The sequence below is a fragment of the Aphelocoma coerulescens genome, chromosome 5 (assembly GCF_041296385.1).
Source record: "Aphelocoma coerulescens isolate FSJ_1873_10779 chromosome 5, UR_Acoe_1.0, whole genome shotgun sequence".
NCBI lineage: Eukaryota > Metazoa > Chordata > Aves > Passeriformes > Corvidae > Aphelocoma > Aphelocoma coerulescens.
This window is the reverse complement of record NC_091019.1, coordinates 22,700,678-22,727,378: the sequence shown is the minus strand read 5'-3', so window position 1 is coordinate 22,727,378 and position 26,701 is coordinate 22,700,678. Positions and strand designations below refer to the sequence as shown.

The following is a 26,701-nucleotide window of genomic DNA, read 5'->3' as shown; positions in this document are numbered from 1 at the left end:
AGTAATGCTACTGGAATGTCCATGGAATCTTTCACATGTACTTCAAGGAAAGATGGTGAACAGGGAGGAAAAAGTTCTACACTGCGTTAATGCATTATAAATCTCATTATTCTGAAGCCTTGTGTTTAACCAGATCCTGGGGCTTTTTCTTTACTTTTTAATTTTCCAGTTGTATATGCAAAATGACATTTGAATGTACATTTGCATCACAGATTCTTCTGATGGGATCTACTGTTCCACTCTGCTCAGCTCAGTGGGAAAGGATGTTTAATACTTCCCGTATCCCGGGAGAGGAATCAGGTAAGCAAGGCCAGCCAAGGTGAATGAGCACCTTGAATGAATTCAGGGCTTAGTGTCTTTTCTACTAAAAATCTGGTTTCCAGATAAAGATCTGAGTGGCACAAGTGTACATCAATACTGTGTTCCAAGACTCAGGATGTAATGGATTGCTGTAGAGTGCCTGGATGTTTTTCATTTTAAGAAGATTTGGAAGCTTTTTCAGTGGTCTTTCTCCTTTACTTTTAAAAAACAAACTTCAAGATACTGTTGTCTGCCCTGTCTTTTAATTTATAAATAACATTTACTTTTCTCCATTTTTCCAAGCTCAAGATGGTTTTTGAGGTCTTAATATTAAAAGTGGCATTTTTTTGTTGCCTTTTTTTGTTTTTCCTAAGTTTTGTCACTGTAAAAGGAGTCAGATTGCATCTATAAGGACTTACCATTTGTGATCAGCAGGTGGAAGAAAACATTGCTATTCATTTTCTTACTCTTTGAGAACTTCACAGCAGATTTTAGTGGAGACTTGCTCTGGGGTTTTCTACAAAAGCTTAAGCTGTATCTAGGCTTCTCTTATCATGTCATATGCTGAAGAGCCTCTTAGAGTAGATGTCATGTTTATCCAACAGTGCATCATTGTGGCAGGATCATAGTGAAATACAAGCAGGAGTTACTGTTTAGTCACCTCCATTGGGAATGCATGGACGACGGGCTGTCATTTGAATACAGGATATATTTGGTTGACTTTTTGTGAGACCTGTAACTCACTCTAAGCTTTCAAACTGCCTTTGAGCATGTTACTCCCACTCAACTACAGAATTCAAAACAAAGAGTTTCTGAACACAGGGATGTGCCCGCTCTTCCCTGCTGAAGGGCTGACGTTTGCTGTGCTGTATGAAGCTGGATAAGGGGGAGAAGTGGCATTGGGTAGTGGATAAAGCAGTAGGTGCACGTGTCAGATAAGGACTTTGCTCTCAGTTCTGCTGCTGGACTTTGCTAGATTGTTGAGGAATTTCATTTCAGCTATGCCTCAGCCAGCTTTATCTGCAAAGTGAAGAAAAGAACATCCTTGGTGTGATTACTCCCTGTCATAACCAGTACCTTAAATGGATGGGCAGTTTTTAAAATCTCTGTTGGAAAACTGTAGTCTGTGAGCTACTATTATTTAGAATACTTCAATACTTGACATACTGAGAGTGCAACCCTTGCCCCTTCCCTGTCCTCAATAAAATAAAAGGTATAAACAATTTACATTTGGCATTGTATTTGGTGTTCTAAAAGGAGTTTTGTGCAAAAATGTGGAAGTGGCTCATTCTAACTAACACCTGATTAAAATACATTCTCTATATCCTAGTTCTCCTCAGTTCTCCTGTTTAAAGTCTTTCAAATTAACTGTCACTATGATAATAATCTTATCTTCCTCCTAAGCATGTGTCATTTCCTATCATACTTCTTCAGTTTTTCTTTGTTTCTGTTTTTCTGAAGGAAAAGCAATTGTGTCATTCTGTATGTCTAAATGAGTTGCAAAAACATTTTTCACACTTTTTCATGAGCAGCTTGATTCCTTGTACCCTGTTTTCAGTTATTTTATCTATATTATATTCCTAGGAAAAAAAAAAGGGAAAAAAATTGGTGACATGTCTTCATATTAACTGGTGGCAAAATCTTCATGAACATTGTATCCTATCACTTGAGCAGTGGTTAAATATTCACTATTTTTAACACAACACACTGTGGAGTGAACCACTTCACCTGTGGTTTGATACAGTGCCTTCATGACTAAACTCAGGCTTATCCAAGTTAAGCCATATAGATAGGAAAATGAGGAAAAAAATGTGGCCTAGTCTTCTACTTCACATAGCATTACACATTTTGGCCGTATATGGAGTATTCACTCTGTATCTGCCGGGACAAATGTAAACAAAAGCTGATGGTATAAATTTTGGGTTTCTTAAGACTCTTCATGAGTTGACTAGCACCTGAATGCAAATGATTTAAAAATACCTTTCCTCATACTCATCTAGCATGTTCTTTTGCTGACTGCTTCACCAGACTACACGACTAGTGCTTGTTTTTCTGATACAGAAATCCAGCTTTAGTTGCTTAATACTGGCCTCCAGTGTGCAGACTGGTAGTGCTATATATGCAAATGATTGTCAGATCTGGGTATTTGACTGATTCATGCTGTGTAATGAAATAACATGGGATGCTGAAATAAGTTGTAGTGCATGCAATGGGCATTTGATGTTATTTAGTGCGTTAGTGTTTTGAGACTTCAGCTTTGTGTTCATGTAAGTGATTGCAATCCTAGATACCCTCCAGCATGTGAAAGACAGCAAACACATTGTTGTGTATCACAAGGGCCGGTACTTCAAAGTGTGGCTGTACCACGATGGCAGATTGTTGAGACCCCGAGAAATTGAACAGCAAATACAAAGAATTCTTGATGATGATTCAGAACCTCAGCCTGGTGAAGAGAAACTTGCAGCTCTTACTGCAGGAGATAGGTATGGTGGCTATTATTTATTAAATAAGTTTAGCATTTAGAAGTTGTTGCATAACACAATCATTGAACTTTGGATTTGGAATTTTAAAATAGTCTGCAGTCAGTTGTGTATACCTTGGTCACTGATTTTGTATATTGGTGATGTGTAACAGTGTTTCAGTCATTTGTAACCATGTGGAGTTAAAGAAATTTTGCAGTGGCAACCCTATATGTGGATTATTGTTTTTACTGTTGTCTTCTTCCTTGTAATAGATATTTTCTTTTGTTTAGTTTTAAGTGTAGATGATCCATGCTTTAGGTATTGCATGTGCAGAGATGTTGAGTTTCTGGGGATGAGGTTTTGCACGTGTGATGATGAGTTGAATTGGTTCCTTGGTTTACATTGTACAAGTACTGTCAGAGCTGTTCACAGCTCCCATAGTTTGAATGCAATGAAAGTAATTGTGTCAAATACCACAGAAGTAGGAGGAATGTCTCATAGCGATTTTAAGTGTAATAAAACATTGCCAAATTTATGTAATCTGGCTATAAACCAAATTTTTTTTTTTTACAGAGTACCATGGGCTAAGGCTCGTCAGGCTTATTTTAGCCGTGGAAAGAACAAACAGTCCCTAGATGCTGTTGAAAAAGCAGCATTTTTTGTGACATTGGATGACATCGAGCAGGGGTACAGGAAAGAAGATCCAGTGAGGTCACTGGATGCATATGCAAAATCACTGATACATGGCAGATGTTACGACAGGTGTAGTATCAACTCTGTGGAAAATGCCTTCCTTTTTATTTTAGCATTTGGCTAATACATATGAATTAGTGATGAGTTATAAGTTTATAAATTCCACAGAATCACAGAAGGGTTTGGGTTGGAAAGGACCTTCAAAGACATCTAGTTCCACCCCCTTTGCAACAGAAAGGGGACAACTTCCACGACATCAGGCTGCTCAAAGCCCAGTCCAGCCTGACCTTGAACAAGGCATCCACAACTTCTCTGGACAATCTGTTCCAGTGTCTCAAAAGCCCATTGTAAAAAATACTTCTCCATTGTAACACATTTAAATTTACCTCTTCCAGTTTGTATCTGTAGCCCCATGTCCTGTCACTATGAGCCATGATAAAAAGCCTTTCTCAGCTTTTCTTATAAACACTCTTTACATATTGAAAGGCTGCAAGAAGGTGTTCTCAGAGACTTCTCCAGACGGAGCAGTAAGTCTAACTCTCAGCCTTTCTTCTTGGGAGAAGTATTCCAGCACTCTTGACTCCCTTCTGACTCAGTCTAACAGCTCCGTGTCCTTCCTGTGCTGAGAACCCCAGAGCAGGACACAGCTCTCCAGGTGGGATCTCACCAGAGTGGAGTAGAGGGGCAGAATCCCCTCTCTCTCCTGCTGGCCACGCTGCTTCTTATACAGCCCAGGACATGATTGACTTTCTGGGCTGCAAGTGCGCGTTGCCAGCTCATGATGAATTTTTCATCCCCAAGTCCTCTGTGTTGCTGTTGGGGCGGTCATGACACACAGACAGTGCCTCTTTCAAGGCCAAAAAGCCATTTATTAAACAAAGCAGCCTCTTTTATACACTTCTTGTACGTTATCATTCGTGTTACATATTCACTACAATAGATCATTGGCTGTTATTAACTTCAGCATACTGCCATTGGCTACCTAGAGCATCAGTATTCAGGCATTCAGAAAAGTAACAGGTGTGGATATGCTGCTGTTTTCTCCCTTCTACTGTTTAACTTTCATGCTTCTGTTGATACTACATTCTCATGGGTAAAAACTAATTGTTTTTCGTCTCACAGACTTTTCTCACAGGCCTTCTCTAGCCAAAGTAACAGACCTGAGCCATGATTTTACAAAGGCAACAAGGCCTTCATTTTATAAGGTTTTACTTAAATGCCACATCTCTGCAGAGCTGCTAAATCCATTCATCCATCAGTCTGTTGATACTGGGCATTGTCTTGACCCAGGTGCAGGGGCTTGTAGTTGGCCTTGTTGAACTTCATGAGGTTTAGATTTCTGTCTATTTAGTTAAGTGTTCTTAAATAAAAAAGGATAAGAACTACTGCATTTGAATGTGAATTTTAGAGAGAGAGGAAATTACAATATAGAAGTGCTTTTGAAATGTACAAGACCATTAAAAAAACTTGATTTCTTTTGTAGGTGGTTTGATAAGACATTCACTCTTATAGTATTCAAAAATGGCAGAATGGGTCTGAATGCAGAGCACTCCTGGGCAGATGCTCCTATTGTTGGACACCTGTGGGAGGTGAGTGTTTGGTACCAAGAGCTAATGCAGAAGATAATGTGATGTGGTCTTGAAGCAGCCCTGAAGGTCAGCGGCTCCTTTCAATCCCTTGCATGCACGTTGCTGATGAGTGACTAGGGGCCTATGTCTACAGCAACTGCAGAATTTGAAGAAGATCCCAAACCTTTGCTTAAGAGGCTGCTTTTTTTGAAGGACAGCATTTTAGTGAGCTTAGCTGTCTTCACAGAAAAGTGATACAGCTCCCCATCTAACTTTTCTATGTTTTAAATCCATGGATTGCTGTCTCTTTGATATGGCATTGTATTTTTGTATACACATGCTCCTAAAACTCTTAAGCTTTCTTGTGCTATAATACTCCCATGCTTCCTTTCAAAATTTAAAAAATTGTACAGTTTAACTTTTTCTCTGAGCATTGTTTGATAAGCTGCAGATTGATATGCTGTTGACATTATCTCTTGTATTTTTTTGCAATGAATATAATAAATGCACTTTGCCAGGTCTGTTCATATGCTTAGTTTAATACTTGAAATCCTATTTGATTTTTTTCCTTTTTCTTTTTGAAGCCTAAACCTATAAACAATTATGTGACTCAAATCAATTAAAACTGTTTCAAAAGCATTAGTTAATTTTAGTTTCATATGTATTTGTGCAAATGGGTCTTAGGTCTAAACTGGTCCCCCAAGTAATTTCCTAGTTCTATTGTAGAAGTGTTTCTATGTGTGTAAGAGCAAAAAAAAGCCTCATTGCATTGTCCACCCAGGGAAGAAAAAAGGCCAAACTGATTTGAGAGTGACTTGACAATGCAGTGTAGACTATCTCAGTGAAAGAAGGTTACTTTTTTTGCTTTTAATGAATGATAATGTATTTTTTAGTTCATATATCTGTACTTAATGTTAGTTGGTACATTTTCTGCTAAGAATAAAGATGACTGAAACAAATTAAGATTTTATTTTCTAGAAAGTTATCTGTTGTTAGCTTTTTACAGATTGTCTATTTTTAAAATAGAGTGGACTAAGTTTTATTTCATAGTTGTCATGTTCTGACCACTAAGTGAAATGAGAAAATGAAATTAAAACAGGAGATTAGAAATAAATCATCAAGTTTTTTCTTTCCATATTGAGCAGATTCAAATCTTTTGGTAATTCTTTTTGTTTGTTTGTGGGTTTGTTGTTTCTGGTTTGGTTTTTTTTAACATTGAGGATGCTTGATATCTTGTAAGACAGAGCCTTTTATGTCTGTTCAAGTTGTGTTGTTCATCTTGGAAACATTCTTCTTTCCCACCCAAGAGCTCTAGAGCACATGTAAAATAAACTGTAATTTTGAAAGGGATACTAATCTAAAAAATAATTGAATTCTTGCAGGGATTTGCACTTACTCTAAAGTAAATTATTTCTTGATGAGTAAGTTTTGACAGATAACAAACTTTAAGAAATTCTCTATAATCTAAATTGAACAAAGATTGTGAAATCGAAGTTTGTTTATCTGTTTAGTTTTCTACTTAGTTTGAGGTGGGTTTTGAGTGGAAAAATTTTTTATTAAATCGGTAGCATCTAACAGAATGCACCAGTGTAATTGAAAAAGTGTTTGGTACACATCTGATGTTCTTCCCACTCAAGTAAAATACTTTAAAATGTAAAGTAAAAATACCTTAAAATGAGAGGTAAAACTGAGGGCTTCACTTGCACTTGTTTTCAGTATTTGGAAATAGGTTGTATGTTGTATTTCATTGTGTAGTGAAAATAGTTTATATTGATTTCACTATGAAATCCTAATTCCACAGCAGTAAGTAATGTGTTGCAGTTCTGAAGAAGTATCATTCTTTGCAGAATGTGATGACAACTGAGTATCTTGAACTGGGCTATTCAGCAGATGGCCATTGCAAAGGAGATACCAATCCGAATATTCCTATTCCTACTAAACTGCAGTGGGAAATTCCAGAAGAAGTAAGTACAGAAGATTTAGTGGTTTGAGGAAGAAACTTCTCTTTTCCCCAGTGGTCGAATCATTTATGTAATTATTGATAACCCTATAAATCAGCTTTAAATTCCTCTGAGTCCTGTAGGTTGTGTACTTCATCAGTAGCCATTAGTCAGTTTGCTTTAAAAGTCAGGGGGCTTTAGTATCAGTCTTTAAAAATTCTGACTGGGAAGTGACAACATTTTACTAGAAGCCTTCTTGGTTGCCTGTATATCAAAAATAAGTGGCCACCTAAATAGTGACTGTATTAAATTAAACTTTTATTTTCTGGGGTTTCATTACTGTTGTCACAACAAATACTCTTGTCTAACAGTTCCTTTAGAAGAGCTGTCTTTTTTTTTTGTGTTCACAGTTCTGTATACATGCCTAATAAGATTTATTTTTTAAGTTGTTTTTTTTTGCCCGAGTTCAAGAAAAACTGCCACCTCCTATTTGGATTTTAATTTTGAATAAAAAGATAATGGTTGGTGATATATTTAATTAAGCATGTATGGTAGCTTGGAAGCCACACTACTCTTGCCATTCTGTAACTGTAGGTCATTCTTTTATATTCTCCTGATCCGAACAGTTTTAATGCTGGTGGTTTTTTTAAGTGTTATTTTTGGATGTGTACTGGCTTAAAACATTTTTATTGGCTTTTTGAATTTTATCTTTCTAGCAAAGATAGCTTCTCTTCTTTCTCTAAAGGGAGATTATTTAGGTAATGATGTTCCTGGCATGCATAAAGGCAGCATTTCCTGCCTTCCATTTATCATTTACCATTCCTCCTTCCATTTATCAGTTAAAAATACTTGAACTTTTTCAGCAATTCTTTCAAATGATGTGAATGCATGTGTGTGTACATACATGTTTGTTTGTTTGTTTGTTTAAGTGCCAAGAAGTGATTGAGAAGTCTCTGAGCACTGCCGTAGCTCTTGCAGATGATGTGGACTTCTGTTCATTTTATTTTGATGCTTTTGGGAAAGGACTAATAAAGAAAGCAAAAACCAGCCCTGATGCCTTTGTGCAGCTTGCCCTGCAGCTTGCTCACTATCGGGTAAGAACAGACTGTTTCTGGCTTACAGAACCTCATTAAGCTGGGCATAACCTGTTTGTGACTAAAACATGTGACTGTGCACAGTAATCTTGCACTGCTTGTACGTGGTTGTTAAAGACATTCGGTGGAAATTGATGCAAACCCTAAACAGATTACTAGCTGGAAAACAATTCTCCGAAGGTTCACATATTGATACATTCCTAAATTTTTTCTCTTCTGCTTAGTTGGTCTATCCCTAGGCATTTTGGACTTGAAATAAGATATGAAACTTTGAGTTAGCTGTGTTCATAATCTAAACAATGTTAAATTTGTCTTTTAGTTTAGAGTTACACATAATGCAGTTGTCATGGACACTCCCTAAGAAAATTAACAAGAAATGCCTACCTGTGTTTTCTTCTGTTAGTTCACCTTCTCTGTAATGTGTTGTAAAAAAGACCAGTGTAGTAACATTCAGCTTCTCTTATAAACTGAAGAAGGTTGAATATGAAATGCAGAGAGTAGTCCTTGCTAGTCTGGTTGTTCTGTTAGTGTTTATCAAACCCTGCTTCTATTCTTACTTTTGCCTTTATTATCTTCAGGTAAGTGGGCTAATGGTGGACTACTGAAAACTTAATGTTGAGTTTAATTTGTGGAGTGATTCATAGCCTGTGTGCTCAGCTTGGACTGTTGATTAAGAAAGAGGGGCCAAGTCTGGCTTAACCTTAATGTTCTTGTTTTTCCCTTTTACAAGGATATGGGAAAATTTTCTTTAACATATGAAGCGTCTATGACACGCTTGTTCCGAGAAGGCAGGACGGAGACGGTTCGTTCGTGCACTGTTGAGTCCTCTCATTTTGTTCAAGCCATGGAAGATGCAACTGAAAGTGTAAGTTCATGGTGTTGATGCCTTATACAATTGGGAGAATAGGTTTGGATTGGATATTAGGAACAAATTCTTTACTGTGAGGGTGGTGAGGCACTGGGACAGTTGCCCCACCAGAGAAGCTGTGGCTGTCCCATTCCTGTCAGTGTTCAAGGCCAGGCTGGATGGGGCTCTGAGCAACCTGGTCTAGTGAAAGGTATCCCTGCCCGTGGCAAGGGGGGTTGGAACAAGATGATCTTTAAGGTCCCTTCCAACCCAGCCAACCTGTAATTCTGTGATCATTTATAAGTCACACGAGTTACCACTAGACAACCATATAGGTCCGCAAATAGTTTTTAAGCGTTTAGAGTGATGCCTTTTTTTAGGAAGAAAGAGCAGCATAAGGTAATTGTCCACATTTTCTGTCAATACATCAGAAATTCTAGGTCATACCAAAAGAGAATGGCAGAAAATAACCAGATATACCATTATTTACTGTTCCTGAATTCCAGGAAACAGTGATTACTTGTGAAATTTTTGTGACTTGTAAAACTCAAACATGGATTTGTAGAACAACTACTCTCATACCAGTTTAGCTTTCCTTTCTGACAGGGAAGCAAGAACCATTCACATGAAGGAAGTAGTTGTTCTTATGTGTTGATTTTGATGACCAGCATTTTTGGACCTCTGTAGCTTCAGTGTTGGCAGTTTGCCTTCTAAAATAGCCTCTGGCAGTTTGAGCTTTTCTTAAGTCACGTTGAGATTTGCTCTCTGTAACTCTTTAAGACCAGTGTCCTTAGAAACCATAAATAATGCAGCAAACTTGAGTTGTAATCATGTTAGATTGTGGGGTTAGATCACACTTAAAATACAAATTAGTTTTCATTATGCAATTTGCTGTCACTTGCTAATACCTGAAATTGAGTACATGAGGTTGAAAAGCCAGAGGATACTATGTGGGGTCAGTTGTCTTGTACTTGACCTTTAAGTGCTCAGTGCTTGAGAGTAATTGCTGTAAGTTAGTTACTGCACCTCCATCCTTAATGCAGTTCACTTAACTGAGTTTTCTTAATCTTTTTTTTATTTGTTAGACTGAAAATAAGCTGAAGTTGTTTCGGCTGGCAGCTGCCAAACATCAGCTCTTGTATCGCCTTGCCATGACAGGGGCTGGCATCGACCGCCACCTCTTCTGCCTTTATGTCGTGTCCAAGTACCTCGCTGTAGATTCTCCTTTCCTCAAGGAAGTAGGTGACTTTTATTGGTAACTCTTTGTTACAGTAAACAGTCCTTTGGTTAGGTAGTGTTCTGTGGTATCTGCTCAAGATACTTGTACAACTCTGGTTTTCCTAAGGAAAAAGGTAAAATTTCAGCTAGTGTTGTTCAACATCTGCTGATAAATTAAGTTAGTTTCATTTTCCTTTATGTATACCTTTGTTGGTAGTCCTAGAAGAATGCTTTCAGTGAGCTTTTTAGCATAATACATGTTACTTGGAATTGCAAGAAGGATATAGTCAGTATTAAAAAACAATTTTTGGTTGTAGGTTTTACATATTTTCAAGAGAGTGGAACAGAGGCTGTGTGTTTTCTCTGAGAATTTTCTTGTAAAACTGTGACAAATTCAGTTTCTTTTAAGTTACTATGAGTTAAAGGAGCTGTATGTGGCATTAATGTCACTATTACTGTGACAAATTCTTTATTACTTAAACTAGATTTTAAGGTTGAATTTTATAAAAATAATTACACTGCACTTGTTCATTTTTTCTGATTAATAAAAAATGTGTTCCACCTTGCTGCAAAATTAAGCTGCTCACATTTGTCTGCTTGCTCTCCTAAATGTGGCTAAGTCAAGAATAAAACAGCTTTCTACAGTTTCCAAATTTCCAAGATACATGTGTGTTGTTAGAGATTTTACAAGCTTCTGACTTGATGTAGGGTCTTACTGGGGTTTAAATATGACTAATAATGATCCTGTTAAAACAAGACCTATTGTGTGTAAGTTGCTAGGCTATAGACCAGATAATCTTGTTTGAAGTAGCATTTCTATTCAAATTCTATTTTATTCTCTTTGAGGAATTGACATCACCTCCTCATATGTTAATGGTTTCCATATCAGGACAAGTTTAACTCTTTCATTTAAGCTTTTTAATTGTTCATTCCATTGAAATGGGAGTTATCCTTAATATTGCTTTATGAAGTGTTTTCTAACACTTCATAAAGCAATATTACACTTGTCATTATAACACTTGTTATCTTGACTAGTTTTGGAGAAAGTTGCATGTTCTTAAACAGTGTTTCATATTTGTTTGCATCCCTTTCATATCTAATAAAGGTTTTGTCAGAACCCTGGAGGCTGTCAACGAGTCAGACACCACAGCAACACATTGACCTGAAGAAGAACCCAGAGATGTTAGCCTCTGGTGGAGGGTTTGGACCGGTATGTTTCCTAAATAGAAGTCCCCACTAAAAAAGAGTTTTATTTTCAAGAAGTCAGTCTAAAAAATTCAGATCTGTGATGCCTCATTGCTGCATATCAAAGGTGCAGCTCATGCTTTTAAATGCATGTATGTAATGCTTTCCCATGATGTGGATGTGCTCAGGAAAATCTGCATCGCCTTTTTCTGGTATCCCACTACAAGAATGGATCATTCTTAAGGAAGTACACAGTTATGAAATGTGCTACAGGGCTCCATAGCAGAGAGATCTGATGAAGTTAGAGTTTTTATCACATTGCCTGTGCCCAGATCTTCTGTACATCAGGCTGTTACTAAAGTGACAAATGCCTTATTACTTGAATTAGATTTTAAGGTTGGGATTTGTAGAAGTACTTATACTTGACTTGTTCTTTATATTTCCTGCGTGATTAATAGATGTGTTCATACATTCCTCCAGATTAAGCTGCTCACATTGTTCTGCTTGCCCTCCTAAGTGGCCAAATCAAGAATACAGCTGTGTTCTATGGCTTCTGTAGACTTTCAAGAAACCAGTGTATTGTTAGAGATTTGACAAGCTGCTTACTTGCTGTAATACTCTACTGGCATTTGAAGTTGGTCATTGATGAGAATATTGGTGTCAACAAGATCTCTTAAGCAGCCTTTATGGGGCTATTATACCAGACTAATATGTTTTCCAAAATAATTTCTGTTGAAAGAACAGTGAGAGGGGTCACAGGACTGCTCTTCGCCACACAGAAATTAGGGTGATGAGTCCATTGTATTTTGGCTGGTTTGTCAAGCTGGAAGATGGTGGGGGGAGGGGTGGGGGTGTGTGTTAAGTTATTATTATTTATTTGTGTTTCTGATACAGCTGTCAGTGGTTTTTGAAGTTGGAATGAGTTTGACTTGCAGTACCAAGGAAGCCTAGCTACAACCATGCTGCTCATTCCTGAGAAACTGGCTTCCCCTAGCAGATTATGAAGTCAGTATTCCAAATGCCCAAAAGGCAATAGAATAGGGGTTTGGCTGCAGGAATTTCTAACGCTTTTTTCCTTTTGTTTCTGTTTACAAAAACTGTGCTTTGGTTTGCAGAAGTAGCCCAGAGATGCAATACATCAGCTTTCCATGCATGTGGTTTTTTTTGGTTTTGAAGGGGTTTTTTAAGCATTCTGTAGAATTTACCTGTGTAGCACTAACAGTGAGAATACTGTCAGGCTGCTCAGCAGCAGTGGCAGCCAAGACATGGAAGGCTGTGATCCTTTGAGTTAGAAGAGACGTGAAGAGGGGTGACATCAGGATAATCTGTGTTTGCCAGGCATAGTTTGAATATCAGACTGAAACTTGGGACAGTTAATGCTGCTAATGTTGAAATTGGACCGACCTCTGCTCATGATACAGGTGTTCAGAATCACATGTTTGCTGTAGAGTCAGATAAAAACTTGCCTTTGGCAAGTTGTCATAATACAAGGCTTTTACATTGTGTTTGTTTACATCAGCAGAATGATCCCAGGAAAATGATTGTTTAGGTATACAGCTGAACTATTTCATTCCTTGCTGCTTAAGCACTGAAGTTGTATAGCTGCTTAGGACCAGGCCTTGATAAGAGAAGCCCTTTGAATAAGTATTTTATTCCAAAATATTAAAGGTGGGAAATATTACAGACAAATATTCAGAAAATGGTAATTCCATGCACTTCAGATGAGACTAGAACTATTCCTTAAGTGGAACCAATCTTCAGAAATTGTGCATTAAATGTAGAAGTTGAAGTTTGACTTGAGGAAATTGCAACTGATTTTAAGAACTGCAACAACTTCTTAATTATGCATAAGTCGATTGAGAATGAAGGAGAAGGAAAAAGTTTAAAATGTGTTTTTTCTCTTCTTTCTTCCCCTAGGTGGCTGATGATGGGTATGGTGTTTCTTACATTATCTTGGGTGAAAATTCCATTCATTTCCACATCTCCAGCAAAGTATCTTGTTCTGAAACGGTAAGAGTCAGTCCTTTCCTATGGTATAATAAATCTGTTCTGATCTGTGCTTATAGAACTGTTCTACTCATTGTCTAAAAAATACAGTAGAACTTGCAACACACTGTTACAATGTGTTTTTTCTTTCTCAATATATGCTGTTTTTCTGGAGTTTTTTGTCTCCACTTGTATAAATTAAATAGCTCATGACCCAAGGATACCATATTCTATTTCACTTATGCTTTCAAGCATAAAGAAAACATGTGGCCCAGGATTATCTTGACACATGCAGTTCCCTGCAACTCATGTAAAATGATCATATGTGTCCCCTAAACAGAAAAATGGGCATCTCTTGGTTTTTCTCATTACAGTTCTGATTGGTTTGTCTCAGGCTGCAGCTGTAAAGACAGAGTAAAATGTATGCTCCCTATTTAAGCCTTCCTGCTTTAAGTAATACTGAAAGAAGCTGACCCATAAGTTATAATCTGTGCTTAAGGAACATAACTAATCAAAAATTTATTAAAATAACACCCATTATTAGAGTGTAGTAGATGTCATATGTTGAATATCCTGCTGTTGTGGAAGCCTGCTTTGAGTTCAATTTATCCTTTATATTTTTATACTTTAAAACATATACTTTGCTAAGCATGCTGAGTTTGTTCAGGGTTACATAGCTGACCTAGTTTTCCTCTTTTGACCTTAACTTGTCCTGGAGATCATGGTGCCTGGTTAATCATTAAAGATTAGGAAATGCAACTTTGTTTTGTTCATAGTTGAAATTGTTCTTCAGATGCCTGTTAGCTTGTACTTTAAATTTCTCTCTGTTCTTTTTACTTATTAGTGAAGTCAAAGGTCCATACAGAAAAGGCAGCATTTCATGAGTGAGGTCTTGATATTTGTAGGGTCATTGTAGTAGATCCTGTAATGTAGCTAATAATTTATATTTGTAATCTTAATTTCTTTTTTGTACCATTCATCTAGCACTTGGAATAAACAGAACAAGTGCCCATCTTATTTACACTTAGGAAACTGTTACTTCCATTTTCAATGTTTTTTTCAGTGGCAAATGATTCAGCATTTCTGATAGGAACTCAAATAAAAAACATTTTTCTGCTCTTTCAGTACTTCTTGGTCATCAGTCATATACTCACTTTCTGAAGATGAGCTTTTGCAAAATCTTGTAGGAAAAGCAGTATCAAAACCCAGTGATTTTAAAATAGCAGAAAGCTATTCATCCCTTTGATTTCAAAAGGATATGATCTCATTTCTGGCTGAAGGAAAGTAAATGCATAATGAAGAATTCATTGGTCAGTAATATCATAAATCTGGATTAATCTGTATTTCTGTTATTCTAATTTCCCATTGTGTGGTAAAATACATGCCTGAATTCCATAAGCTCCAAAATTTAAAAATACTAAGTTTTTTAACTTTTTTAAAAAGTTTCTTCTTTTGCCTAAAAAATAGCTGTTGGTGGACAGTACAAGAATTTGGTTTTGGTTTCTGTTTCTTTTTAAAGGATTCTCATCGCTTTGGAAAGAACATCCAGAAAGCAATGGTTGACATCATGGGTTTATTTAACCTTGGTAAAAACTGTACAAAGTGAGCTGCTTTCTTGGTGCCAAGAAACCTCCTGTTGGTGGGATGAGAAGTCTTCTGCACAGTGAACAAGGGCAAGGTTTGTCAAAGAGTAGCTGGAGAAGAAACTGAGTCAACACCTTCTTGATCACCTGTTAAAACCTTAGCAGTATATTAAATGTGTCTCTTTTGTTGTGGTTTGTTGGTTAGGTTTTTTTTGTCAGTAGTATGGGAGAGCTTATTTCGACAAAGGATTACTTTTAAAATCTCCTGTGTTTCTAGGGATGAAGCATGAAGTCATGTATATTCTAACTTCTGCAGTTTTCTCTTAATTTGTATACACTTTCTCTCTTTTTTTTTTACTTTAAATTAGTTTACTTTTTTCCAGAATCAAAGGGATAAAACACACTGACTTAAATACTAGAAAAAGTTAGATTTTCTATGTGTTAATAGCAGAATTTTCTTCAATGTATCTGCTGCTTTATGTAAATGAGTGACAAAACTTGTGGCCATTTGCCTTGTTTGGTTTCTTTTTAGAGCTAAATTCTGTAAAACATGCCAAAAAATCCCTGCTGTAAACCACCTTAACACACTAAATGTAGAAATATTATGGTTTTTGGAAAAAAAAAAAAAAAATCCAACCATTGGACAGTAAAATGTGTCCCCTCATTATCAGTTATCACATTTTTCTTACTGCTTACAAGCACGTTTGTGACATTGATTTTATTTCTGTATAAATAAATGGACTTGTGTGCTTGTTGATGCAAGTGCCTTAGAAAAATGAAGATCCTTAACCCAGGAAAAAGGCATATGCTGGGAGTTGTTTCAGTGGTGAAAGAGGTGAAGTTGTAGTAGTTCAGATCTGGTTTTCAAATTACAAGTTAGAATGAAGTGGCATAAGCAGATGTGAATATGTTGCCAAATGGTGCAGTCAGGTTTAAAGCTCTAATGAAATTCTCCTGTCTTAAATGGCAAAGGTCAGTCCTTAGGCAGTGCAGGACTAACTTTGTTTTGGGTTAACAGATATTCATGTGTTTGCTTTGGTGAAGGGAATTGGTGGTCACTCGAGTTTCTGGGTCCCGGGAAATGTTAATTGTGTTGAATGCAATGTGTTGGATAGCCTACAAAGCAAGGCTGCCTGTGTAGGCTGATCGATTGCAGTTTGCTTTCAGCCTGGAGGGGACACTACTGCATTGCCAACCATCTGCATGAGAAGGGCAAACTGCTAAAGCCATGGGAAATAGCTCCAGAGTGGGAAAATCATGGCCTTCTCAACCCCCTCCTGGGAGATGCTCTTGGTCAGGCAGTTTCTAAAGGATACCGGGAGGGATGGGAAAGCTGTTTCTCTCAGAAAGGAGCACGATGTTTCCAAGTGCAGAAATAAAATGGCTGCTGCCAAATGGAGTAATTTTTGCATGATGCTTCTCTTCCCCAGGCTTTATAGGTGGGGTAGCTTTGTTTTACGTCCTGCAGTGCAGTAAAGTGTACTTGTTAGCACAACCACTTCCTATTTTTTACTATTTTGTATAAGGTACATGATGGTTACTAATACAGTGAATGATGCTCCTGAGCTATGCTGAGTTTAAAAGACCCTTGGAGTGGGTATAAAACTTCCCATTAGACTTTGAATGTTTTCTGGCCAGTATTTCTAACTTTCTATGCCTCTTCATGTTTATTTTTACTCTCATCTAGCTATTAAAATGCCTGGGTATGTATGCTTGAGGTGGGAACCTTCAAAAATCCAAGATGCATACTTAAGCGACTGCATGCTTACATAAATGTAGGAACCCTCACAGGTATTGATCAAAGACACTCATTATTTGATTAGGGTACAGTATGTGGGAAAGGACACTTTGAAATAAGCCTTGCTGCATCTGGCAGGCCTGGCACTTATCAAGCTACTGCAACCATTTTATAGTGATCTGTTTTTGGAGCTGCAGAAATAATGCACTGAGTGTTTTGGGGGGTTGTTTTTGGTGTTGGCTTTTTTTTTTTTTTTAATTGACCACTGACCAGTCTGTGTTTAAATTAACATAAGTGCATATTAGCTTGTAGGATTTTCTTTAAAAGAAAAATGGTTTAGATTTGACTCTCAGGTCTTAAGTGTTTCTAGTCTAATTGTAGTTAGTGCAGTTATCAATGCAATTTTACATTCTTGGAGAGTAAGTATAATTGGCACAGAAAGCTGGTTTTTATTGTAAATGTTTAAAACATTTTGTGGTGTTAAATGTATCTTTTAAAATTTTGGAATAGATGTAATTCCTAAACAGATAATATTTTGTTTCTTTTTCTTTAAAATGTCAGCAGCATGTAAATAAATAAAGTATGCTTTTTGGATGTAAATCTTAGAAATCCACAGTGAATGTAGGTTATTAATAAATAATTTAAATCTTGATGTTCAATATTGTGTACATACAGTAAAACTGCTTGGGGTCTTTTTTGCTCAAAGCCATAGGAATGTAACTGAAATTACCTAGCTTTGAATGAACCTTCTAGTACAGTGTATTTTATTGTAAAGTAAAATGTTCATATTCCAGTAAAACTACTAATTTGATATTAAAACCTTGAATCATTAATTCTCAATTAGTAATTTAGGAAATCAAACTTAGGGTTGAGGAGGTGGTTAAAAGTCAGGTTGGATGATAATAATTTTTTCTGTTTATTAAATAGCAGTGTGGAATTGGTGGAGTATGCTTCAAATGGGCATTTTCTGAATTTCTTATTTCAGCTATTTCATGGCAGAAATTAGGAAAGCATTAAGTCCATTTACAGGGTACCATTGTTCAGGATTAATACCATTCCCAGCTGAATATTCTTTTAAGGCTTGAGTCTTTTGAGGGACTAAGGAAGTGTGTGCCTGACCTTGAAAATCATCCTTCTAATTCAGCTTTTGTACCAATTGTCTTCTCATGTAAAATATATTAATTTAAGCTAGCAGATTTTTTTAATCCTGTTTAGTTACTTGACATCTATTGTTGGTTATTTACATCCAACACTTTGTCTCTATTTTCTACTTTCTTCTGTGACTTCAAAAAATGAAATAAAATTTCACAATTACCACTACTTAGTACAATGTTTAATATCTTTTCTATTTTCTTCCCAGCTCCGTGTAGTTTCTTGAAATTCAGGACTTGTGAAATCATTGCTGTTAAATCCAGTTAGGAACAGTAGCAGTGAACTATTCCGTTAGTTTTAGCAGTGATTTAAACATGTCTTCTAGTTAATAGGGAATGTGTTAATGAATGATTACAACTAAAAGGAATTAAAGCTTCCAAAAGAAGCTGAACATATGGATTCACCCTTGTCTGCCATCAAATTGTGTCCACTTTCTTTTTTCTGTAGTGATGCCACATAAAAACATCAGTGTTCTGGCTTCAGGCATTTTCTCTCCAGAAGGAGCAGTCATAAAGATAATAAAGATGTGATCAGGTGGAACAGGTGCTTTCTTCAAAGTTGAAGATAATGAAAGTTTGTTAGTCTCTGTACTAGGAGCTAAAAATGAGATTTAGAAAATTCTTCCTGACCAGCTCGCTTCCTCATATCCTTACAGGTTATGACACTAAATATGAATGTTTCCTTCATTTGCCCTTCATCTTGAAGGTATTAGAATGAAGTTCTGGTCAGGTTAAAAATACTTTTATTGAAATAAAACTGATTGCTTGTTTCTATGTTGCTTGCTTACCTTCCTAAACTGCTTGGAAGCACATATATAAAGAGCAAGAACAGCACACACAGGTGGAAAGCAAATTGTCAAGTTCAAACAACTTAAATTCTGATTTGAAACTAGAAAAGCAAGCTACAGTTGGTTTCTGTCTTTGTTCCATTTTCTGTTTGGTTGGTTTATTTTTGAAAACACAAATGTAGGTATTAAGTGTGATGCTATTATAGTTGTAAATACACCTAAACCAGAGCTGTACACTGAACAGAAAAAACAAGAAATAATATTCTAAGTATGTAACAGTAGCTGGTAATGCTGAATGGGCCACAGCATTTAATTGCCTTATTATGCCATGAAAATGTATATAGCTTCCCATTTTCAAGGTCACTAAGTCATGTTTTTTGTTTAGTCATTTGGCTTTTAAAAATGAATAATTTAATACATAGTTATAAGGAAAAATTTCTTTTCTTCAGGTGTTCATATCATTCCTATCTCCAGTTGCAGGTAAGAATAAATATTCTTGTTTTGAAGACATCAAACACCCAAACTGGAGTCTGTTTCTCCCAGCAAGTCCATTGCAAAAGAATATTAATATTTCTTTCACAAGAATGTAATGCTGTAGTGACATCAAAATCTTTTACTGATGCTGCAAGGGAATTCTTGGTTAAAACACTGATCTCTGTAAACAAGACATGCTTCATTTTAAGTACTAGAATCTTTTCAGTGATACCTGTGGTTTACCTCAGACTGGTGCTTCTGCGTGTGATTAAATAGTAAGTATGCAGGTAAGGTTTTTTGATGATAATTGGAAGAATCTGTTCAACCCCTGAATGTCTAAAATGGGCTTTAAGTGCCAGAGGGTAAAAGGTGCTTTCAAACAGTGTCCTGTCTGATCTGCTCACAAAAGAGAGGCAAAGAAAAATGTTGCTTCATAGATTTCCTACATTGTGGAGCAAGGCAAAATAGCATCTGGAATTTTGCCTGTTTCTGGTCCTCAAGGCTCAAGTCTGGTTGGCTCCTGTCTTTCCTCTGCATATTCTGATTCCAGTTCTGGACAGTTCGGAAGGGGTCTTCTCCTAAGCCCACCTGAACCCAAACTGCCAAGTGGGACTGCACCAAATAATGCCTGGCAAGCTGATTAATTAGTATTTGAGCCTTCTTCCCATGTGCAATGTACATAAAGGAACAGGGCTGTGGATTCAAATCTGCCTCTAACATCAGCATTCCCTGCCTATGGAGAGATGTTCTTTGCAACTTAATTATTCTCTTAAAATTCTTGAGTTTTTCAAATATGAATTCTGTAGGTATGTGCAAGATGAGTTCCAGAAATTCAGGTTTTTCATGAAAAATGTTTCTGAAAGGCACTGGAATTTTGTAAAAGCAGGATTTTTAAGGTTGTCTATTCAGTAGCCAAAGTGTGTATTGAGAGCAGCAGGGCTTACTCTGGAAGTGTGACTTGGGAACATGACACTGTAATTATAGAATCATAGAATATGCTGAGTTGGAAGGGACCCCTCAGGATCATCAAGTTCAACTCCTGGCCCTGCACAGGCCACCCTAAGAGTCACACGGTGTGCTTGAAAACGGTGTCCAAACACTGCTTGAACTCCGTCAGGCTTGGTGCTGTGACCACTGCCCTGGGGAGCCTGTTCCAGTGCCCAGCTACCTCTGGGGAAGGAGCTTTTTCCCAATATCCAATCTAAACCTCCCCTGACAGAGTTTCATGATGTTCCCTCAAGTTCTATCACTGTCACCATAGAGAAGGGATCAGAGTCTGCCCTTCCTCTTCCCCTCATGAGGAAGCTGTAACTGCAATGAGGTCTCCCCTCAGTCTCCTCCAGGCTGAACAGACCAAGTGCCCTCAGCCCCTCCTCATGTGGCTTCCCCTCAAGGCCCTTCACCATCCTCATGGCCCTCCTTTGGACACTCTCTAACAGCTTTATGTCCCTTTTATATTGTGGCTCCCAAAACTGCCCCAGCACTCGAGGTGAGGCCGCCCCAGTGCAGAGCAGAGCGGGACAATCCCCTCCCTTGCCCGGCTGGCCATGCTGTGCCTGATGTACCCCGGGGCACGGGTGGCCCTCCTGGCTGCCAGGGCCCTGCTGGCTCAGATTTAATTTCCATTAATGAGTTGATGGATTGGCAAGGTAGGTGAAAGATTGGTTTTCAGTAAGTACAAGTGGCACCACATCTGTGGTAGAATGCCACAGCACACAGTTGTTCATTTTGGAACAATCTGACTTACGGTACAGCTGAATTTGCAGTCCAGTTTCAGATGACTTCTTCTTACTTAGAGTAATTCCCAATTATCCTCAGTCAATTTATATAAGTCAAGATTAGGTCTTTTTTGATATACGTCGTTGTGACTATTGCCTAACTTCTTCAGGGCCATTTAGAAATAAGAGGGTGCCTCCTGGTGTTGAAAACACTGAATGCCATGGTTACTGTGAAGTATGTTACTGTTTATTGTCATTCTTTAGGAATATTTTTACTTGAAATACAAGCAAGAATCATTCTGCCATTGACAATTAAATTAACTTCACAGTGTTAAATCTGAATGAAATCCTTGCTTTATAAAGCATTATTTATGCAGAAAAATTAGAAAATGTATTGTGTTTGTTTGGAATTTTAAGTAGATTTTAAAGCATGCCTGTTAAGACTTAAAACTTTATATTCTAGGCTGAGGTAAGAGAGGCAGTTAATATTGTTATTGAGAATCACTAAGAAACAGCAATTCTTCAGAGTACAGATGTTTATGAGTCTGACTGCAAGTTATTAGCATTGCACAGTGTAGCAGAGGAATCCAGATGTTCACACAGAAATCATTCTAACGCTGTGGTAATTACATGCTGTAACTGATAGCAAAATTATATGCTAGAGAAAATGAACTAATTTGTACCATGGTAGCATGGAAAATCACACTTAGTAAGTGTCATATCAAGAATAATAAGGTAGTTCCTTGAACTCACAATCTAAATTTTATCTAGCTATACTCCTACATATCTATATCTATATAGTGCTATTTTATATATTAAAAACATGTTACTTTCTATTTAACAGCTGGAAACAAAACAAACAAACAAACCTATGTGAAGATTGCTTTATCCAAAGCAAAACTCTAGATTTATCAATCACAATTAAATAAATGAAATGAGCAGTTACAATGGCATGTTAGGGAGCTACAGTTCTAGATCTCAACAGGTGCTTCCAAAACTTTAGGGTGAAAAAGCAAACATCTTAATGCACAATGATCCTCCTTTTTTTTTTTTTTTTTTTGAGACATTCCAGTCTGTGATTATGAAGCTTTATAGGATAGGTGGTACTCTTATGAAAATCTTTATATGATTGGAATTACAGTTTATTAGATTAATCATTAGTTACTCTTTCCAAGTTATCTGCCAGCTGGAAGTAGGTACTCAAATACTGTGTATAAACAGTTGTGGCACACAGAACATAAAATCCGTTCATTTAATTCCTGAGTATCGTGACCAAAGTAATTATCTTCAGTCAGGTACAAGAAAAACGAAAGTTTTCTCTAGATAATTTGAAATGCTTTAGATACAATTTTTTTTCTAGATAATGTACTGCCAGATATTATATCATAGATTGTTGATTTGCAACTGCATGTGTTTGTGTTCTAAAGCAGCAACAGGGCAGATGAGCCAAAGGTAATGGAGACACCACCACTTATTATTTAAGTTTACTTTTTAACTGAAAAATTTCTAGACACCCCAGGGACATAAGAGTGATGGAGATGTTAAAATTATTGCAAGTTTTAATACAGATTTCTTTCTGTATAAAGCACATTTGGCAGAAGCCACTGAATACTTTTGCATTTACCCTCATTTGCCACCAAGGGACACTGTTTGTCTATAAATGAAGAGCAGCCTTGAAGGCTATGGGATTTTCATTAGTCCAGGGATTCTGAATGTCTCAGTAATACTTAGAAAATTATGTGAACTTGAAATGCCATCAAGTTGTTTAAAAAAACCCTGGGTTTTGAGGTCCTAAAGTTAGTGCTATTTAGATGGAGTAGCAAGTTTTCATTTAAGCAGCAGCAAAATGTTTGAGTTTTAATGTACGTAAGTGTTTCTTTACCTAAATATGGCTTCCTCAAAATATTTTTTACATGCTTTATTTCATTATTTAATATTATATTTTTATATGGTCTTTCATTTTGATGGAAGCTGAAACACAAAGCCTTTTCATATTAAGCACCATACAAGCACAGATTGCTCTCAGCAGCGACAGGTGCCGAGTGTGGACATCTCTCAGCAAATGCTCCAAGTATGGAGCCTGTTTGCTTTTGTTTGTCAGAAGCCATCAGAAGGATAAAATAGATATATTCAAGTTAAAGGTCATGTTCCTCTTTAAAATTCAAAGTGTCATTTATTTGCTGTAATGGAAGGGAAGAAAAACCTGAGGAGCAGCATGCTGAAATATGTTCTTTAGTTTTTATTTGCTTGAGCTTTTTTATGCTCTACTCATCTTCACAGCAAGTACAAGAATTAAGACAAGAAATTAAAAGTTTCTAGGGACTATTCTCTTCAGCTTTTGATTTGTCCTTTGGTTTCCTTTTTTATTCTTCTTCCTTCCTTAGATGAGATGGAATTAAATACAAGTTCAAGACTCATCTTGTAATCTTACAACGTTAAGTACAACATACCTTCCTTTTCCTCTTTTTAAGATGGGTTGTTAAGGCTGTGTTACTGGAAAGTAACAATTGTATGTATTTTCTAAGTGGTTTAGCTAGCACTCAGTATACTTTCTGCATATAAGGGTTTCTGGTTTCAACAATTGCTAGAAGTAACACCAGAATTAAAAATGCAGTTTTCTTTAAGAAAAATACATTTATTTCACTTGTGAACCTTTAAATTTGGTATTATATAGATTATGCTATTTCTGAGAACCCTTGTAAGACTCTTTAGGGGTGAAGAAAAGCACATTGACGTTTACAAAAAAGAGAATATTTTCTTCCATTAGGATTGCTTTACACATTTTTCTTCTAATTCAGGTTTCTTAGTATCAATGCAATTGTGCAGTTCATTTGCCCCAAAAACATTTCATTATCTTACTGAATTGATGTGTTTCTAAATCTAATTAGCATGTGTTCATTTTTAACACTAATGATTTCCTTTAATAATACTTAATTGCAGATCATTTTTAAATAAGAGGCAGACATGTTAGGTAGCAGCAATTTAAAAAAAAAAAAAAAAAAGATAAAACCAGTATTTATTGTTTCAAAACTATAGAATAATTTCCTTGTATTTTTAAATGTTTTTTCTCTTTTTTTTTTTCCTCAACCTGTGTAGCTTACCTTTTGTTTTAGTGGCTACAAATTCCAAGAAACCACGTTAACTGGACAAAATCTCAGTACCTTAAATTGTAAGTAAGAATTTAAAAAACGTTTAATGGGTACTAATAGCAGTGTGTAGTTGAAAGGACAAACATACAGGACACATACTTTAAGAAAAACATTATGTTTGTTATGTTAAAAATTATTCATCTGATATTGAGCTAGAAAGATCCACAGTTGATGTAGATTTGTGTCACACAAGCTCAGAATTTCCTGCAGGGGTGTAGATGACTGCATACAATCCATAGCATGAAAACTAAGAAGTGGATCTGGAAGCATATCTGGAGGCTCCTATGTAGAATGCAAATGCTGTATACTAAGATAAAATTTCACTGTCTGGCTGCTGCTTTTGTGCATGAATAATACACACAGAGATGTATACATGATAATGAAATTTGATTCTTTAATGGGCTAGGTGTATTTTACCAAATGTAAAATTGATAGAGAGAAGCTCTGTGTCTAGATTTGAATGTGATTAAGTTACACAGTAACAAACCTTTTTCTGCAGTAGAAACTGAGCATTCTGCCTAAAAGTAGAATTTAAATTTCAAAACTTACATGTAAACAAGTTAAAAAAATTTTTGTTATTTTACATGGTTAATCATATATACTGTGATTGCTTTCCCAATGGTGATTTTTGCACCAACTGCAGTAATTGTTACAGCAATTGAGTTCATGACATCGAGTGATTAAAAGCCAGTAAAGTAGAAAAAAAGAAAAATATACAGTATACACTGGTATCAGCTTCATGTATAAATAACACAGTAATTTTTTTTCCATAAGTTACAGTATTTGAAATATGTTATTTTTAGCCTAAACAAAGCTGAGTGTTGCTTCTGCATCATTCTTACATACAGAAATTTAAGGATGTCATTCATTCCCTTTATAGAACTTTGGATTAAAACTAGTTATGTGATAACCGAAGGATAATTTTTATTCTTTGAAGGAAGTATTCTACCCCAAATTTAATTTCAGAAAGTTTTTTACTTGAATGAAAAGACAGTATCCCAAATTCAGACAATAATTAAAGGACATGAGGCAGGATCTGACTGTTGCATGCAGATGGAGTAAGAGTCTTGTTGTTTAACCTTTTCCTGTCTGCACCCATTGAGCAGAATTGATATAGTTTAATTATGGAGTGAGAACACAGTCTTCCACGTGATAAATTAGGAAAAACTCAGAAACAATCTGTTAGAAGCAGAAGCTACTCAGTGTAGAAGAGAAATCCACTCCCTAAAATTCCCAGTATGATTGAGTTTCAGTAGGATTATTACCAGTAAACAAGAAATTAGGGTTAGGACTAGTGACATAAACATGGATTAAATGTAGAAATTAGGAATATAAATTAAAAATAAAATTTAAAATTACTGGGAGGAGTAGAAAAAGATAAATACATTTTAAGATGAACTTAGAATTCTTGAAAAACTGAATTTCATGTAATACACTCTCATCATCAGATGCATCTTTATTTGAGAACACATAGTAGGGGACAATGCCATAATATAAAGTGTCAAGTTATTAAGCTTAAAAGAGAGATGAGCTCAAATGATGATGGGAAAAAAGTTAGGAATTTTGACTAGTCAAGAGGTAGGAAAATAGTAAATAGGAAATAATAAATAATAAAGAGGGGGAAATTAATAAAGAGGAAATAATAATAAAGGGGATAAATAATAATAATAAAGAGAAAAAAATCACAGGGAAAATTTAAAAGAAATAATACAGAGAATTAGAATGCAATCCACTCCATGAGATATTTACACAAAAATTCAAAGCTGCTATGAGCTGCCCTCCCTATTAGTTAGGTTTGGAATTAATCCCTGCTTGATTAGACCAGGTGTCATCAAATTTAGTCAACTATGCTTAAGGTTCTTTGGGATTAATATTTCCCTTTCAATGTAGAGATTGTAAAAAATTGTAGCTCATTCTGACAGGAAATCCCTTCTCTTTTTGCACTACATGGTCCATCTGAAAAGCTGACATACCTGGACAGAAAAAGAAAAGGGTAAATGTCAAAAGGGCCCAAGTTTTACTAAAAAGCAGAATGTAGAGGAACATGAAAGGAAATGGAGATATGAGAGACACACCTCAAGAAGAGTGTCAGCTGGAATAGAGTAGCAAGATTTGAGAAGCAGCTTCTAATTCTGTATTAGTTCTGCACTGGTTTGAGGCAAGGGGAGGCGAAAAGAAAGATGTGGATTAAATTGTGAACCATTGGCTACCACTCATTGTTCATATCATACAGCTATGGAAAAGCTTTATACTATTCTAGGGAACATCAGAAAGTATATTTTTAGTAGAGAAAGGAAGATGTTTGTAGTATTTTATAAAATGCTGGTAAATCTCCATTTGGAGTACTGTGTACAGTTCTGGTCATCTGTGCTCACGAAAAAGCAACTTGATTTGGAACAGATGCAGTCCTCAGAATCTCCTGGGACAAATGAGAGAATGGAATATGTGTCTTTAATGGAGAGAACAGAGGAGTTTGATTTAGTCTAGGCAAATTAAGTCTGAGAAGATATATGCTTCCTCTTTATAACTGAATTCAGGAGATTGATATTGAAGAGGACTAGAAGCCGTTAAAAGGTTACATATCACTTAAATTTAGAATGGAAAGTATGTTTTCTTAACTGTTCAAGGAGTAAGGTTCTGAAATATTCTTCCAGAGAGGATAGTGTGAGCCAGGAACCTAAACTATTTAAAAATGGAGCTTCAAAAATTGTGTAATTAAAACAGATTTCCTGGAGATAATAAATCTCTGGTACAAAGTTTGGATGTCTATACATATTGGTATATTCAGGGGATTCTGAAAGGAAAGA

General features: G+C 36.3%; 1 protein-coding gene across 3 annotated transcripts in view; it reads left to right on the top strand.

The window, feature by feature from the left end:
- Nucleotides 1–17,944, top strand: part of CPT1A (carnitine palmitoyltransferase 1A) — a 39,844-nt gene extending 21,900 nt beyond the window's left edge. For all 3 annotated transcript variants that reach the window (XM_069017098.1, XM_069017100.1, XM_069017099.1), the window contains exons 10-20: nt 213–300; nt 2,588–2,783; nt 3,336–3,524; nt 4,939–5,044; nt 6,871–6,987; nt 7,893–8,057; nt 8,788–8,922; nt 9,990–10,142; nt 11,228–11,332; nt 13,225–13,317; nt 14,813–17,944. In XM_069017098.1, coding sequence (XP_068873199.1) covers nt 213–300; nt 2,588–2,783; nt 3,336–3,524; nt 4,939–5,044; nt 6,871–6,987; nt 7,893–8,057; nt 8,788–8,922; nt 9,990–10,142; nt 11,228–11,332; nt 13,225–13,317; nt 14,813–14,899 — 1,434 coding nt within the window. In that variant the 3' untranslated portion in view covers nt 14,900–17,944. The remainder of the gene's footprint in view (nt 1–212; nt 301–2,587; nt 2,784–3,335; nt 3,525–4,938; nt 5,045–6,870; nt 6,988–7,892; nt 8,058–8,787; nt 8,923–9,989; nt 10,143–11,227; nt 11,333–13,224; nt 13,318–14,812) is intronic.
- The last annotated feature ends 8,757 nt before the right edge of the window (nt 17,945–26,701 follow it).